Source organism: Protopterus annectens, chromosome 8.part0 (genome assembly GCF_019279795.1).
Source record: "Protopterus annectens isolate FY-2018-M chromosome 8.part0, PAN1.0, whole genome shotgun sequence".
In the NCBI taxonomy this organism is placed as follows: Eukaryota; Metazoa; Chordata; order Ceratodontiformes; family Protopteridae; genus Protopterus; species Protopterus annectens.
The window spans coordinates 1,361,413,983-1,361,431,326 of NC_056741.1; the positions used below are offsets into that span (position 1 = coordinate 1,361,413,983).

Sequence of the window (17,344 nt, forward strand, 5' to 3'; positions counted from 1 at the left end):
CGGATGTCTCTACCTTGGATGGGTCCGGGGCAGCTTCTGAGGGTGTATTCAGGCCTACAGACTTGCATATTAAACCGACTCCACCTTCTTTTCTAAGGCCTAAATCTCTATCTATGTCTACAAAACCGACGCCCAGGCCACATGTTCAGGCCCCTATGCCTAAAAAACAAATGATCAAAATGGCTGAAGATCTTATTACTGTAATCGGGGGTAGTCACACCTCCTTCTAAGAGGCCTAGGACTGAGCTTGACTATGAATCTTCTGATCAGGACTGTGTTTCTTCTAATTCTTCCAATGACCTAGAGGATTCTGATGCAGAGGATTCCATTCCCTCTGCTCCCCCCCCCTCCCCGAGGACTTTTCTTTTGGGGAAACATTACATACCTTGGGGGAGCATTTCCATTGGGAAAGTCAGGAATTTTCTGAATCTAAAAAGAGGCGTAGGGATTTCCTTCTACCTCAGCATAGGTCTTTAGCTATACCTCCTGTACTAGACATTGTTGATGTGTTTTCGGAATCCAGTACGGCCCCTGATTCCCTGCCTCTGGCTCCCAGTAAACCTGACCGGTACTTCTGGGTTCCTGAGTCCCACAAGTTCCTTTTCAAAAATCCTGTTGCTGATCCAGAAACCATTTCTCAGGGGCCCAAGGTCATTAAGGCTTCTACTACTAAAAATCCTACCCCTTCTGATAGAGACTCCAGGGTGCTGGATAGATAGGCTTATAAAGGTTTATACTTCTGCAGCCTTGGCAATCAGGGCTGTGAACTGCCAATTTCATATGCTAAAATATCAACAGCATATTATGGGACTGCTCAAACAGAAAATGGTGTTGATTTCTGATTGTGTGGAAAATAAAGATTTACAGGATGTATTGCATTCTGCTGAACAAGTTGGAAAACATACTTTGCAATGTGGTTTTGATTCTTTAGAGGCCTCTTGCAGGACTGCTGTTACTGGGTCTGTGCTTAGAAGGCATGCTTGGCTTAAGGAGCAATCTCTGCCTAATCATGTTAAAGCAAAATTGTTGGATGCTCCTTTAAATCAGGACCACCTGTTTGGCAATAAGGCTGAAGTTCTAAAAAAGATGGAAGTTAAAGTTAAATCTATGCAAACTGTAAAAGATTTCTTACAAGTGCAACCTCCAAGATTTAGTAGGCACTGGCCTACTAAGAATTGGTCCTTTCCAGCTCCTTCCAGATCCACTCAAGCCAAACCCAGACACACCAAAAACACCAGGTTTCAGTCCCAAGAGAACAGAACTAAGCAATAGGAGCCTCCACTTGGAAAGAACAAGACACCCCCCATGGTAAACAGTCTCAATGACTTTCCTTTAAAATTACCAAGCACTTGCCTTTTAGCCGCCCCTTTGGGGGTGGAAGATTGCTCTTCATGCAGAAAACTGGGAACTCATAACCCAGGACAAATGGGTTTTAAATATAGTGTCCCAGGGATACAGATTTCATTTCCAAACTTTGCCAACACCAAACGGGTGGCCAGACCTGCCCCCAAATCAGTGGGCAGAGGCTCAGAAATGAGTACTTTCCCTCTTAAACATGGGGCTATTCAACCAGTACCAGAAGAGGAAAAGGGACAAGGTTTCTATTCCAGGCTTTTCCTGGTACCCAGAAAAGACAAATCATGGCGTCCAATTCTGGACCTGTCTACTCTAAACACCTTTCAGGACATTCCAAAATTCAAGATGCTGACTCTTCACCAGTTGCTTCCTATACTAGGCAAAGATGCCTGGTTGGCAACTCTAGATTTAAAAAAAGCTTGCCTGCATATCCCAATCAGGGAATCCTGCAGAAGATACCTACGCTTCAAAGCAGGCTACTTGCATTATCAGTTCTCTGCACTGCCGTTTGGCTTGTCTACTGTGCCCAGGGTTTTCACAAAGTGCTTGGCTCCAGTAATTGCATTTTGCAGGCAAAGAAATATTCAAATATATCCATACCTGGACGATTGTCTAATTCAGGCAGAAAACCAGGCCATATGTATAAATCATTTGGCATTTGGAAAAAGGGTTCTGACTTGTCTAGGGTATACCATAAACGAAAGGAAATCACAACTGGTACCGTCTCAACAGATTACATTCCTGGATGCAAGCTTGAATACAACTGTCCAGATGGCTTTAATCACGCCAGAAAAGCAAATTCATTTGGTAACTTACTTCAAACAAGTGGCCACAAAAACCCTGCTATCTGCAAGACAAATACTGCAAGCCTTGGGGTTCATGGCCTCCTGCATTTTTCTAATTCCATATGTAAGACTGCATATGAGGAAATTTCAGTGGTACTTAAAAAGTTTGTGGAGTCAACATTGTCACAGCCTGGAAACAATGAATCCTATCGTACCTTGCCTATGCCTGGAGTTCCTATGGTGGGCAGATGCCTGCCACCAAAACAAGGGACTGCCATTCACACTATCCCCTGCCGCCCAAACCCTAACTACAGACGCATCGGACTATGCAAGGGGGGCTCACCTGGCATGGAAGTGCATTCAGGGAAAATGGAACCCAAATCGAATGCACCTACATATCAGTCAAAAATAAATGTTCGCTGTACAGAATGCTCTGGCAGCCTTCAAGGACTACATTCGTCCAGGACAGCTAATGGTAAAGATGGACAACACCACGGTTATGTGGTACATAAACAAGCAGGGGGGGGGTACACATTCCTACCCCCTCTGCAGACTAACCATGGCATTGTGGAACAAGGCCTTGAGCTACCAAGTGCAACTACAAGCTCAATTCCTGCCAGGAAAACTGAATATGCTGGCAGACGGATTAAACAGAAATCTCATGGACCCACAAGAGTGGAAACTGGAACCACGGATTTTCAACATGTTGACAAGCAAATGGGGGCGCCCAGACATAGCTCTATTGGTCTCCCCCCAGAACTACCAGTTGGACAAATTTTACACAAGGACTCCTCACAAAAAAGCCTGGAAAGTGGATGCTCTGTCCTTCAGCTGGAAAAACCTGTCAGTCTATGCCTTTCCCCCTCTGCCTCTGCTCTCCAAAGTTCTGCTAAAAGTCAAACAGGACAAACCAAAAATTATTTTGATTGCTCCAGACTGTCCACGCCAACACTGGTACCCACTCCTGCGCAGTGTGTCACGCACATCTCCATGGCACCTGCCTCCGACATCTTCCTTGCTGTCTCAGCAGGAGAACCAAATTCTGCACCCTCAGCTCCCAACATTGAACCTTGCAGCTTGGCTAATCACTTAAATTCATCCTTAGCATCCCTCTGCAAACCTGTGATGGATGTCATCTTGGAAGCGAGAAGACCCAGTACTGCTGACAAATGGAAAAGATTCTGTGCCTGGAACCAATCTTTAGGGATGAGCACAGCAGCGCCCAGTTTACCTCCAATTTTGCAATACTGAACTGAGATGCTTCACAAGGGCCTGTCTTTTTTTCCTCTATATTAAAAATCCACGCTTCAGCTATTTCAGCTCACTGTAACACAGAACCACCCCTCTTTTCTCATCCCCTGCTCAAACAGCATCTCAGAGGGGCAAAGAACTTGAGACCACACAGGAGAGCTCCTACCCCTGCCTGGGACCTTATCTTTGTTTTGGAAAAGCTCACTTTACCTCCTTTCGAGCCAGCAGCTACTGCAGACTTAAAATTTCTTTCTTGGAAAACAGCCTTCCTCTTGGCATCAAATCAGCTAGAAGGATATCTGAATTACAGGCCCTTATGGCAGTGGAGCCTTTCATCATCTTTCATGTGGACAGGGTATCTCTGAAGACCAATCCATCCTTCATGCCCAAGGTGGTTTCCAGTGTGGCTCTTAACCAGTCCATTCATTTACCAACCTTCTTTCCCAATCCATAGAACAAAGGGGAATGGATTCTGCATTCCTTGGACGTGAACAGACAACTTAGATTCTACTTGGACAGAACTAAATTTCAAAGAAAATCTGAACAATTGCTAGTGGCATTTGCTGCTGTGGCAGAGGGGAAGGCTGCTTCAAAACAAAACATTTTTAAATGGATAAACCATTGCATTCATTTTTGCTATAAGCACCAAGGAAAACCTATCCCCCAGGGGATCGGATCTCATTCCACCAGGGCTGCATATACTTCTGCAGCCTTTCTCAGAGGTGTTCCTACCAGGGATATTCTAGAAGCTACTATCTGGAGTTCAGTACATATTTTCACCAAGCATTATCATTTACCAAATGTCCTTCAAGGATGCATCTGCAGTCCTTACAAATGGGTTGTCCTGTCGTCAGGCAGCCCTTCGGTCGGCCGGATTCCAAAGTCTGGGTCTGGCTTCGGCTGGTGTCGCACTCACCCGACGTCATCTCTGCTGGTCTTCGGGTATAAAGGCATCAGCCGACGCCATTTTCCTCAGTCTTTCTTGCTGCGTGGCCCAAGCAGAAGCTGTTCGCAAGTGCCGGTCGGTCAGATCCAGAGATTACTACCGAATACTACTTCGAAGACTTCTAAAAAGCTAAGTACCCTGTTGGGGACTCTTTCTTGCCTCAGCCGATGTCAGAAAAAGTAAATAACTGTTTAACTTGTGGGAAACAAATACCTCATAAAGATTTCCACTCTTACTGTTTACCTTGTTTAGGCCCAGACCACGACGTAGCAGCTTGTTTAGCCTGCGCCTCCTTCAACCGACGAACGCTTAGGCGTCGGTCGGAGTTTGCTGAACAGTTTTTCGGCTCAGATTTTGCGTACATTATGCCGTCGGATCCTCCGACTACACAAATTGTTAAACGCAAAGAGAAGGACCGACACTCGCGGTCCGTGGTTTCAGCCGAAACCACGGTTAAGCAAACCGCGAGTGTCTCTGTTTCGGCCGAAACTGAGAAAACGGTTCAATCCTCAGCCGAATCCATGACTACTACCGAGGCCCCTTCTACTCGAGTTGAATCGGCCACTGAAGTTTAACCTACCAATGTGGGTTCTCAAGAATTATCGGATACCATCCCTTTGGATGTCTCTACACCAGCACGTGGTGCTGCTAGGCCTCCTGCAGCCATGTCTATAAAGGCCTTTGCCAGGGCTAAAGCAGCCAAATCTGCTAAGTCTGTGCCTGTTAAGCCCCCCTCTCACAGGCCCAGCTCTAGTTCCCAAATGCTTACTCTGGCAGAGGATCTCATCTCTTTAATAAGGGGATCCCAATCTCACCCAGACAGGGCCTCTCAACCTCCAGAAAAAAGACCCAGAGCAGAGCACCCTGAGACAGTGTCCTCAGATGACTCTTCTGATGATACAGACGATACAGACCACCCTGAGGCTCCTTATTCTACATATGAAGATTCCGATGCGGAAGAATCTATTCCTTCTGCCTCTCCACCAGAGGAATTTTCCTTTGGGGAAACCTTACATGCCATGAGAGAACAATTCCAATGGCAAGGACAAGATTTCTCAGATTCAAGAAAAGGCTTAGGACCTTTTTACACTTACCTCAACATAGGCCCTTAGCTATACCTCCAGTTCTCCCTGTAGTGGATGATGCTTTTAATGATGTTTGCACTGCTCCAGATACTTTACCTCCAGCCCCTACCAAACCCGATAGGTTTTACAGGGTTCCGGACACTCATCACCACTTATACAAGGCTCCGCATGCAGATCCTGAGACTATTTCCCAGGGTCCTAAGGCAGTAGCTGCGACCTCAGCAAAAAAACCCTCCCTTCTGATAGGGAATCCAGGTCATTAGAGAGATGGGGTAAAAAAGTATACACCTCTGCTACTCTCTCAGCTAGAGCTTTGAATTGTCAGTTTCATATGATCCAATACCAAGAGTTTATGCTAGATCAGTTAACTAAGAAACTGTCTTCTGATGATCTTTTAGATAAGAAATATGTTCTAGAAATGGTCAATAACATACAGCAGGTTAGTAACCATTCTTTAAAATGTGGCTATGATGCACTGGAGGCTTCATTTAGATCAGCCATGACTGGTACAGTTATAAGAAGGCATGCATGGTTGAAAGAACAGGCCTTACCGGATCATGTTAAAACAAAGCTTCTAGATGCTCCTATGGATAAGGCCAGTCTATTTGGTTCTCCTGCCCAACAAGTAATGAAGAAAATGGAAGAGAAGGCAAAATCTGTACAAACAGTTAAAGATTTCTTACAGGTTCAGCCTCCAAGGTTTAGCAGGAACTGGCCTTCCAAAAATTGGTCCTTTCCAGACTCCTCTAAATCTCAGAGAGGCAGGAATAGACGTTCCAGAGGCAGAAATCAATCCAGAGGAGGTGCCTATAGGGGACGTCACTGGCAAGGCAATAACCAACGAGGCACAGAGTCTACCACCGCCTCTACAACACAATCACAGTGACTTGATTCTGACACCGCCCACCAGGGAACAGCTAGCAGCACCCTTAGGCGGAAAATTAGCCTTATTTTCAAAAAACTGGCACTATATCACAAGAGACAAGTGGATTTTGCAAATTATAGATCAAGGCTACAGGTTTCATTTCCACACCTTACCAGTAAAAAGAGGAATGCCAAACCTACCACCAAATCAAAAGACAGAGGCTCTAAAACAAATAACTCAATTGACAAAAATGAGAGCTGTAGAAAGGGTACCACCCACAGAACAGGGCAAGGGATTTTACTCCAGACTCTTCCTAGTACCAAGAAAAGAGAACAGTTGGAGGCCTATTCTCGACCTGTCCGCTTTGAACACATTCATCATTGTTCCAAAATTCGAAATGCTGACCCTACAGCAACTTCTTCCCATACTGGGCAAGGAGTGTTGGCTGGTCACTCTAGATCTCAAGGAGGCATACCTGCACGTCCCCATACGACCAAATTGCAGAAGATACCTCAGATTTCTTGCAGGATCAGAGCATTATCAATTCTCAGCATTGCCCTTTGGCTTATCTACTGCGCCCAGAGTATTCACGAAATGCCTGGCATCAGTAATCGCTCATTGCAGGCTTCAGGGAATCCAAATTTATCCATACCTGGACGACTGCCTGATACAAGCGGACAACCAACACAAGCTGACACAAGACTTACAAAGGGTCATTTGCTTACTCCAAGCCCTGGGATACACAGTCAATCTAAAAAAGTCAAGACTGATACCATCCCAAACAAGAACCTTCTTGGGTGCAAAATTGGACACAGTAAAACAGATGGCATTCTTAACTGGGGAAAAACAAGAACAACTTCCTCTTTACTTCCTGGCATTAACGAAGCAAGACAAACTAACAGCAAGGAAAGTACTGCAGGCCCTGGGCTTCATGGCCTCCTGCATAATACTGGTTCCCCATGCCAGACTGCATATGAGAAAGCTACAGTGGTACCTGAAGAACTTATGGTCTCAACACAAGCACAGCTTAGAAACCGAAATACCACTAATCCCATGCCTGAAACAAGAATTCCTATGGTGGGCTCAGGCATGCCAGTCAAATCCAGGCTTGTCCTTCCACAACAGACAAGCAAACCAAACCATCACAACGGACGCCTCAGACCTCGGTTGGGGGGCTCACATGCTGGACCACTGCATTCAAGGCTTATGGACTCCAGATCAGCTACACCTGCACATAAATCAAAAAGAAATGCTGGCAGTAAAACTAGCAATCCAGAATTTCAGACCATACCTCAAAGAAGGCCAATTGATGATAAGGACAGACAATACCACTGTCATGTGGTACATCAACAAACAGGGAGGCACTCATTCATACCCCCTATGCCGAATGACTCTGGACCTATGGAATATGGCTCTGAGCTACAACATTCAGTTACAGGCTATATTTGTACCAGGAAAAGAAAACATCCTAGCAGACATGTTAAGCAGAACTACCTTGGATGCTCACGAATGGATGCTACACCCGGACATCTTCAAGACCACCACAAAGAAATGGGGGATGCCACAAATAGACCTATTCGCATCCCCGCTCAATCACCAGCTCAAGAAATTCTGCACAAGGATATACCACCCACTTGCTTGGAAGGTGGACTCTCTATCCTTCAGTTGGAAAGGCCTGACAGCATATGCATTCCCACCTCTTCCTTTGATGCACAAGGTACTACTGAAAATCAAAGAGGAACGTCCAAGGATAATTCTGATAGCTCCAAATTGGCCAAGGCAACATTGGTATCCATTATTGAGGACCATGTCTCGGGGGGGAAACTTGGACACTTCCCCTGATTCCCTTGCTGTTAACTCAGAGCAACTACAACATCCTGCATCCCAACCTGAAAACTCTGCAACTAACTGCCTGGAACATTGCATGACAGCAACTAACCCAGACTTATCTCAAAGGGTTAAAGTCATCGTCCTTGAGGCCTGCAGACCTTCAACAAGAAGGAACTATGCAGGAAAATGGAAAAGATTTGTCATTTGGAGTACTGAAAGAGGGAAAGATGTGTCAAAGGTAGATATTGCCAACATCCTGGAGTATTTGGCAGAGCTTCTCCATACAGGCCTGTCCTACTCCTCCATCAAGATACATGCATCAGCTATTTCTGCAGAATACAGCTTTGATCCCCCTGTTTTCTCTCACCTCTACTCAGACAGTTCCTGAGAGGAATTAAGAATGTAAAACCTCCTAGGAAACCACCATTACCAGCATGGGACTTGAACTTTGTGCTAGAAAAATTGACACTCCCTCCATTGAACCAGCAGCAACAGCAGATCTTCAACACCTATCCTGGAAAACTGCTTTCCTACTGGCAATTACTTCAGCAAGAAGGGTTTCAGAACTACAGGCTTTAATGGCAGTACAACCCTTCCTAATCTTCCATCAAGATAGAGTATCCATGAGAACTAACCCTACATTCATGCCTAAGGTGATATCCAGAGTGTCTCTAAACCAGGCGATCCACCTACCTACCTTCTTTCCCAATCCACAGAACAGGGGGGAAAGACTCCTGCATACCTTGGATGTACATAGACAGTTACGCTACTACCTGGACAGAACCAAGGGCAATAGGAAAACAGACCAACTTTTAGTAGCCTACGCAACAGGAAGGGAAGGAAAAGCAATTTCCAAACAAACAATCTCCAATTGGATAGGAAATTGCATAAGATTCTGTTACTCCTACCATGGAAAGCAAATTCCACAGAACATAAGGCCTCATTCTACAAGGGCTACTGCCACTACCACAGCTTTCTTACGAGGAGTGGCTACCAAGGACATTATTGAGGCGGCTACTTGGACCTCCGTGCATACATTTGCCAAGCATTATAACTTACCTCTATACTCCAGATCCCGAGTAGGGTTCACCACTGCTGTCTTACAAGGGATCCTAACTACACCATAATTCTTCTACCTCCTCCCCTAGTTTGGCTATGGTATTCTACCCATTTGTAAGGACTGCAGATGCATCCTTGAAGGACATAGTACAGTTTTGTACCTACCATAAATGTAGATGTCCGAACAGGATAGCATCTGCAGTCAGGATTACCCACCCTCCTTCCCCTCTGTGGTACTCCTAGGGTATTTGCCCTCCTTATAGCTAGCTAGGGGGGGATTTCTTATGGTGTATTTGTTTGTATATATGTACATACATGTTTATTTTTGTATTTGCCTCCTACTTTTTGGAAACATTGGCATTTCCCAAAATTTAGTTTTACAAGAGGGCAACTGGCATCTGGGGCAAGAAACACTGAGGAAAATGGCGTCGGCTGATGCCTTTATACCCGAAGACCAGCAGAGATGACGTCGGGTGAGTGCGACACCAGCCGAAGCCAGACCCAGACTTTGGAATCCGGCCGACCGAAGGGCTGCCTGACGACAGGACAACCCATTTGTAAGGACTGCAGATGCTATCCTGTTCGGACATCTACATTTATGGTAGGTACAAAACTGTACTTTTTCTCTAAATCCAGGGCTGGCTTTACCACTGCAGTCTTGTGGGGCCTTATAGCTGGTCCTAATGCTGTATAAATCCATCCTCCCAACCATAGCTTTGGGAATCTACCCAAATGTAATGACTGCAACAGTGAAACATGAAGAACATAGTACAGTTGTGTACACTTACCATAAATGTAGATGTTCGACTGTATTCCCTGTTGCAGTCCTGGTTACCCTCCCTCCAGCGCCCTGTTTTTCTCTTACTATACCTCTACTTTCTTTTACTATGCTTAAAAGCCTTTTGGTTTGAGGTATATTTTTGTGTTTTTAATTTAATTTGCTCCCCATTTAGAGGGCACCTAACATCTGGGGCAAGAAAAGCTGATGTAATGTCGTCAGCTGCATGTTTTATACCCCTGATGTCATGGAAGAAGGGACAGCAACCGACGCAGGACCCAAGACTTTTTTAATCAGGCCGACTGAGGGCAACCTGCCAGCAGATTACCCAAATGTAATGACTGAAACCGTGAATACACTCTAACATCTATATTTATGGTAAGTGTGCACAACTGTACTTGCTGTATGCTGCACACCTACTGTACCTTACAAGCTGTCCTTCCATGTGGTGGAGTGAACACAGAATACAAGCAAGGCAGCTATTTAGTTCTCCTTACTCAAACCAGTATGTGGATGCCATTTTGATTTGCACTCCTTAACTAGTTGTGCCACTGACATATTAGAACATTTGTCAGAGGTTATCTCGCTAGTTTCAATGCTGTGACTAAAAAAATAAATAAATTTAAATACTGCAATACGTTTTACCTTATGATTGCAAGGGTGCACACACTTTTTTTTGTGACAAGGTAGTTTTCAGGGTACAAAAGTTTGGTTTGTAGTATATTTCCACTGCTGCAAACCAGTGTGATGGATAGTAGGGGATATAGAAATTAAATTCACACAGTTTCCACCAATGTGTTGAGTGCAAGGGTTATAGAGTCCAGGTCCACAACACTGCCTCAGAGATGCGAGTACAACAAGGTGATCAGCCTTAATAGTGTACATAATACATACTACTGCCCTTGGTTATGACTAACTCCTGTTGCACCCAGATAAGCTGTATACTTCCAGCTCCAGCACAAGCTTGTATAGTTTTTCTTTATTTTTTTCCTATCTGTATGCTGAACATCAAGCCACTGCCCATCAGAATCAAGGCCTTTCATTCCCTAGAGGTGAAGAGTACTTCTCAGATCCCCTATGTCAAGAAACATCTGGAAGGGTCATCATCCAGACAGACATCAGGATGTTGGATGCAATTCTTGTACAGATTAACTGTTAAAATCTTAAATTTACTGCAAAATAATCGCTTAAGTATAGAAATATTTAGATAATGTATTAGTAATAAGATACAAATAACATTAAATATGATCTCAGAGACCATTCCCAAGATATTAGAATGTTTTTAAATTAGTAGTATAGAAAATAAAGTTTTTTGTCAATAATTTATAGGATTTTAAGATCTGAATGTACTGCCCTTTATTTGTCTTACGGGGATTATTCATCAAATATAAATAATGAAATATTTTCAGATATTAATAAAAATTTAGCTTTAAAATCTATAAGTAATACAACCTTGTCTCTTTATTGGAGAATTTTTACATGGAAGTATTTACACAGACGTTTTCTAACACCACACAAAATTGCCCTAATATATAAAAAAGATAATATAAACTGTTGATGTAATGAAGTTTTAAATGCAAATTGCATCCATATGGTTCTAGAATGCAAAGTAGTTGCTCCGATAGATTTCAGAAATTTTGTTAAGCGTTATGGTCAGACAGTTGCACTGTTACCAATTTGTTGCTCTTCCTCAATACTACAGTTCCAGATTCCATTACAAAATGTAAGTGCCTCTCCATCAAATATTACTCATGAACAGTTGTCATGGTTAAGACTTAAAGATCGATTGAAAAGTTTTAATTTATATAACATTTTTTTTGTTATGGACTCTATAGTTAGTTTTACTTATTAGTTGAGTGTTTTGTTATAATGATTTTTACTGATTAAAATTCAATATTTTTTAAATTAAGGATATATAGTACTTATTCATGTTTGTTAAAAATTTCCAGAATAGGTATATATTCTAAGCACATCTTATTTTGATTTCAGTATCAAAATTGATTATTTTGAATAAACTGTTCAGAACCTACAAAGATTCTGAGCACTTAATATGTGTGCATAATTATAAAAAGATGTATATAACTAGTAATTTCAGACTAGTGCCGCAAATGTCAGTAATTCTGCATGAAGACATGCCAGCTTAACAGTTTCTTTAATTTCATTTTTTAGGAGGCAGTCTTCATTCGAGAGATGGACCAGAAAAGGCAGGAGATAATTCAGTCTGTTCTAGAGGTTTGTTTTCCCAGGATGCATCTGCACTGTATCCACAGCAAAATAATTCCTGCTTTTAAGTTTGTCTATACTTTGTAGCTATACTATTTGGCAACGCTGCAATGGCAGACTGTTAAAAGGAAAACTCTATTTTGTTAAAATTTTGCAGACCAGTTTAAGGGAGTATTTGTCTTGCTTTTGTTCCAGTTGTGTCCATATACATTGCATTTAAGTTAAGCTTGTTGTTTGCTCTCCTTTGATATAGGAGGCTGTTCATGCCTAGTTACTTGTTTTCATTTATAAGCTGGAAAAAGTCAGGGGTCCTATGTGAGTGACCAGCTCATAAAACAAGTACCTGCTGTGTGGGTTTCAGGCTATAAACTTTTCTGGTGAGCCTCAAGAGTTTCTGAATGGTTGATGTAGTCTGTGACTACCACTTGCAAAGTGCTTGGCTGTTTTCTTATCAGACTTTGTGGATCTAAACTACACTGCGTCATCAGGTCTAGACAAAAGTGCCCTCTCTCTCTAACTGATAAAGCTACTGCTCTAAGGCTTCTCAGTCTTTCAAGTGCTTTTCTTTAGAGTGTTCAGTGGTCTGCTCTTGTAACCTTTTGCAGCCACAACATGGGACTTGAAGCAGAAATAATTGAAAAACAAAAATGCCAGTCACTTTAGTTAGAGGGCTGTAAAGGTTATATAAAACTGAAATGAAATACAATTTACACTGCATTAACAGTACAGACTGCGATATTTGTTAACTTGGTGTGATTCTCAAAAACCCATCCCTGGCCTTGTGACAAATGAAGTATACTCTGAACATTTAAAATACATATTATGTTTCATTATATTTTGTCCTTATTAATTTTTATTGCGTAATGCTTCACTCATCGTCCTGCACACACTTCCTATGTTTCTAGAACTACTGTTCTTTCATCAAACCATTCCTGTCATTTTCATTTTGTAACTGTTTGTTACAGTTGTTACTGGGCACATTACATGCAGCTGCAGAACATGTCTGACCACCAGAGCTCATCTTCGGCAGTGTTATTGTAATTTATTAAAATATATGATAAGTAGCTTATTTTCTTTTCATTATCTTTTCATCTCCAACTTTAAGTTTTAAAGTTCAAAGTTACTGTTTTGTCTGTTCATTGGGGAATGCACTTGCATTCGGTATGATTTCCCTTGTGAAAATACTTTGCATTCTTTGTGTCTGAAGGTAGTTAACCAGAACAACAGATTGTTAGCAACCGCTAAAAAGGAGGTAGAAAATGTCTTAGAGAAAAGAACAATCCAAGAGGTCGCACAGAGACTCCAGAATTTATTGCAGATTCGTTTTAGTTCTCAGAGACAGAAAGGACCTGTGGCCCATACTGAATCTCATAGGCCTAAATGCAGACATAAGGAAAATCAGGATCAGGGTGTTCATGTAACAATTGGCCACCTTGTGCTTCCAAGAAGGAGATGAAAGAAGGAGATGAATGTGCTGTTTAGATCTCCAGGATGCCTGTCTACCATAAAGGTAGGCAGTGTGTTCACATTACTGTTATTCAGTTTGAACCAGTTATTACCTGTTTAGAGCCCTCTCATTTGCTGTCACCCCTAGAGTGTTCACCAAATGCTTGACAACCATGGGAGACTGCCTCAGACTGAGGGGGGATTGAAGGTGATTCCGTGTCTGGGAATTGGCTAGTAGAGTCTGCAACATAGTAGTCACTCATACAAGCCATGGCTGACTTAGTACTTGTGTTTTAGTCATTTGGAATCTCCATGAACACTGCAGAGTACCATTTGGTGCTGTCTTAGGCACAGACCTTCATGGAGTGCCACCTGGACATGATCCTGTATAGCAAGGCTTCACTTAGGTTTACTGCACTACAATAAAATTTATGCCTCTTCAGACAGTCCTCCAAGTGATGGTAGTACTGTGTGTGAAAACACTAGTTCTCATGGCAGCAACAGTATTTCTGATACCTTGTGCTAAGAATCATGTGAGAATTTTTCAGTGGGCACTAAAGATGTCCTTACATTCACTGTTGCAGTATTCTTCACTTATGGGATTCCCTGCAGTGGAAGCCCAATGTTGGCAAGTTTTCCAAAGCATGCTGTTGCTGTAAGGTATGCTGAACATCATCCATACACTCTTAGTGCAGTGTAGGGTATAAAAGTGACGTCCGGATGTACAGTCTTTAGAACTTCTTTGCCACCAGTCTGAATGCATCTCCAGGTCATAGATCTGAATGCCTGATGGCATTTCTGCCAGTTTGAACCATTTGCTGGTTCAGTGCCTATGTCATCTTGGTTCTGAACCATTGCAGATAAGTACCCCATTGGGATTTTGTTTTGTCTTGGCTGTTTTGTTGCTGCGTCAGGTTAATGTCATCCAGGAAGGGTAAATGCTATTGCAGGAGACAAGATTCCCTATAAAGACCACCACAATAAATGTCTTTTTTGCCTAGGAGCTTCTCACGATTATATGGCCTGTTTGATTTGTTAGGCTTTCATACCAAAAACCCTTCATAGTAGGCTGTCTTCCCTTTCTCTGTATATTGAGAACCAGCGACTTAAACTTCTCGCTTAGAGGGTCAGTAGTTCAGTAGTTGGGGAAGAAGAAGGTGAAAAAGTTTAGACTGGAATCTTCAACTGTCCAGCCTCTGTTGGGTGCTTCTCCCAAGGTCGGTGAAAACCTGGAGGCTTGCCTGGCTTTGTTCTCAGAGTACTCTGCTGCGAACGGAATGGAGGCCAGCGAGGATCTGGCTTGCAGCATGTCCAGTGAGGCTTTGCAGGCATCTGTTTTGGATGTTCAGGGGGAACCACAGTTGATTATTTCCAAGGATCCTAGGGGTGTTCTGCAGATTTTAGTTAGGGAAGAAGTTCCCACTACAGTTATTGAATGCCATTCTGGGTCACAGCCTTCTAGGTTTTATAGGGAGGAAGTTCCTTTAAAGAAGAAACAAAAAACTATACAGGATTCTCCTGCTGCTGTGAATCCACAGAGTGAGTGGCAAGCCTTTACTCAGGGTTTATTTAATGCTTTAATGGCATTAAAACCTCCTCAGGGGGTTTCTGTTCCTGTGCCCCCTTGGTCTTCTACTCCCCTTACAAGGCCCAGGGAACAGGATTCCTCTGAAGAGGAGTCAGATTCTGATGAGGAATCCCTTGCTTACTCTTGAGGAAGAGGAATCTGATAGTCATGATACTCCCTTTGAGGAAATGTCATCTGGGGGCACAATCACCAGGATGATGGAACTTTCTAAATGGGATTGTGCTGAGGTTTCTGACATCCAAAAGAGGTACTATGAGTTGTTGCAGATGGAATGTCTGAAACCTTCTGCTATTCCTCCTGCTTTGGCTGCTTTGTTGGATGCTTTTTTTCCAATGCCTCAAAAGCTCCTGGTTGTCTGCCTTCTACTCCTAAGAAGTCTAATAGGTTTTATAGGGTGCCTGAGGATTGTAACCTTTTACACAAATGTCCTGCTGCTGACCCCTCTGTGGTATCTGTAGCATCTGACAAGCCTTCTCAATTGCTTCCTTCACCTAGGTTTTTGCCTTCTGATAAAGATAGCAGGACCGTTGAAAGGCCAGGTAAGAAGGTTTACACCTCTGCTACTCTGGCTTTTAGGGCTAACTATCAGACCCATATCTCCAGGTATGTGTTGGCTGTTATTTCTCAGGCTTGTCAGCCTATTTCTGATATCCCAGACTCTGAGGGTAAAACTTCTGCTCTTTCCTTGTTAGGGACTTCCTGTCAAGTGATTCATCATTCTATCAAGTGTAGTTATGATGTAGCAGAAGTCTCTTCTAAGGCTGCTGCTTTTGGTTCAGTGATGAGGAGGTATTCTTGGCTTAGGCTTCAACCTTTACCTGATGATATCAAGTTGATGGATGCTCCTCTTAATAATAAGCTTTAGTTTGGGGAAGCAGCTGCTGATTTATTTAAGTTACTTCAGGATAAAGTGAAGGCCTTACAGGAACTCAAACTTGTGTTTGTGTCTCCTGTGTCTAAATTTCACAGAAATTGCCCCAATAAGCCAGTCTTTGTTCGCAGGCAATCTCGCCCTTCTACTAAGGGCAAAAAGAGTGGCAAGTGGGCTCCTCCTGCTAAGGCTACTCAGACTTCAGGGACCCAGAAGTCTTCCTCTCCTGATAAACCAGGTGTTGTATGACTGTCCATCTCTTCCCAGCCACATTCCTCTTTCTCCTCGCCTTTCTCTTTAGCTTCAGATTATTTAGGATTCTTGGATTCTGTCCATCATTCATCAGGGTATTTCATGGTGTGGAAATCCTGCCCCCTTTATTGGCATTCTTCAGCATCCTCTGGAACAACTTAATTTTTTTCCAGAGGTTGTTTGAGACCTTTTGACTCGGGTTACTATTCAAGAGGTACCTGTGTCCCAAAGGTGGAAGGTGTTTTACTCCAGAATATTTCTAGTGCCCAGAAAAGAGGCTACTTGGAGGCCAATTCTAGACCTCTCTCATCTAAATACTTTTCTGAAGGTGCCCACCTTTTGGATGTTGTCCCTTCAGGCTCTGTTTTCTCTTCTGCTGCCTCAGGCCTGTATGGTGTCTCTGGATCTCGAGGATACTGATCTCCATATTCTGATCCGTCCTCTTTTCAGGAAGTTTTTGCATTTCTGTCTTGCTTCCTGGCATTTTCAATTCTCTGCTTTCCCCTTTGGGCTTTCTGCTGCCCCAAGGGTATTCACCAAATGCCTCGATCCTGTAATTGTTTTTTGCAGGCTTCAGGGGATCCAAATATTTCCTTACTTTTTCAATCTATTGAATCAGGCATCCTCTCCAGAGATCCTGTTGCAAAGTCTTCATTTTGACATTTCTCTTCTTCAGAGCCTGAGGTTCACAATAAATTTCAAAAAGTTTTCTCTGACACCTTCTCAGGATCAGGTCTTTCTGGGTTGCAGGATTCAGATAGTGCCTGTGCTGGCATCCCTGCCTCTTCCAAAGGCCTTAATTCTCATTTCTTTCTTTCAAAGTCTTCTTCCTCTGGTCTCCATTACAGCCAGGGAGTTTGTGAGAGCTCTGGGTTTCATTACATCCACGATTCCAATGCTCCCTGTAGCCAAACTCCGCATGAGAATGTTTCAGTGGTTTCTGAAGTCAGTTTGGCTTCAACATGCCCATCCTCTAGACTTTTGTAGTTCCTCTCCTTCCTTGTCTCAA

The 17,344-nt window shown here is 43.1% G+C and overlaps 1 protein-coding gene across 2 annotated transcripts in view; it reads left to right on the plus strand.

The window, feature by feature from the left end:
- CENATAC (centrosomal AT-AC splicing factor) overlaps nt 1-17,344 on the plus strand; it is a 484,230-nt gene that overhangs the window by 169,100 nt on the left and 297,786 nt on the right. For both annotated transcript variants that reach the window (XM_044080937.1, XM_044080938.1), the window contains exon 5: nt 12,125-12,187. In XM_044080937.1, coding sequence (XP_043936872.1) covers nt 12,125-12,187 — 63 coding nt within the window. The remainder of the gene's footprint in view (nt 1-12,124; nt 12,188-17,344) is intronic.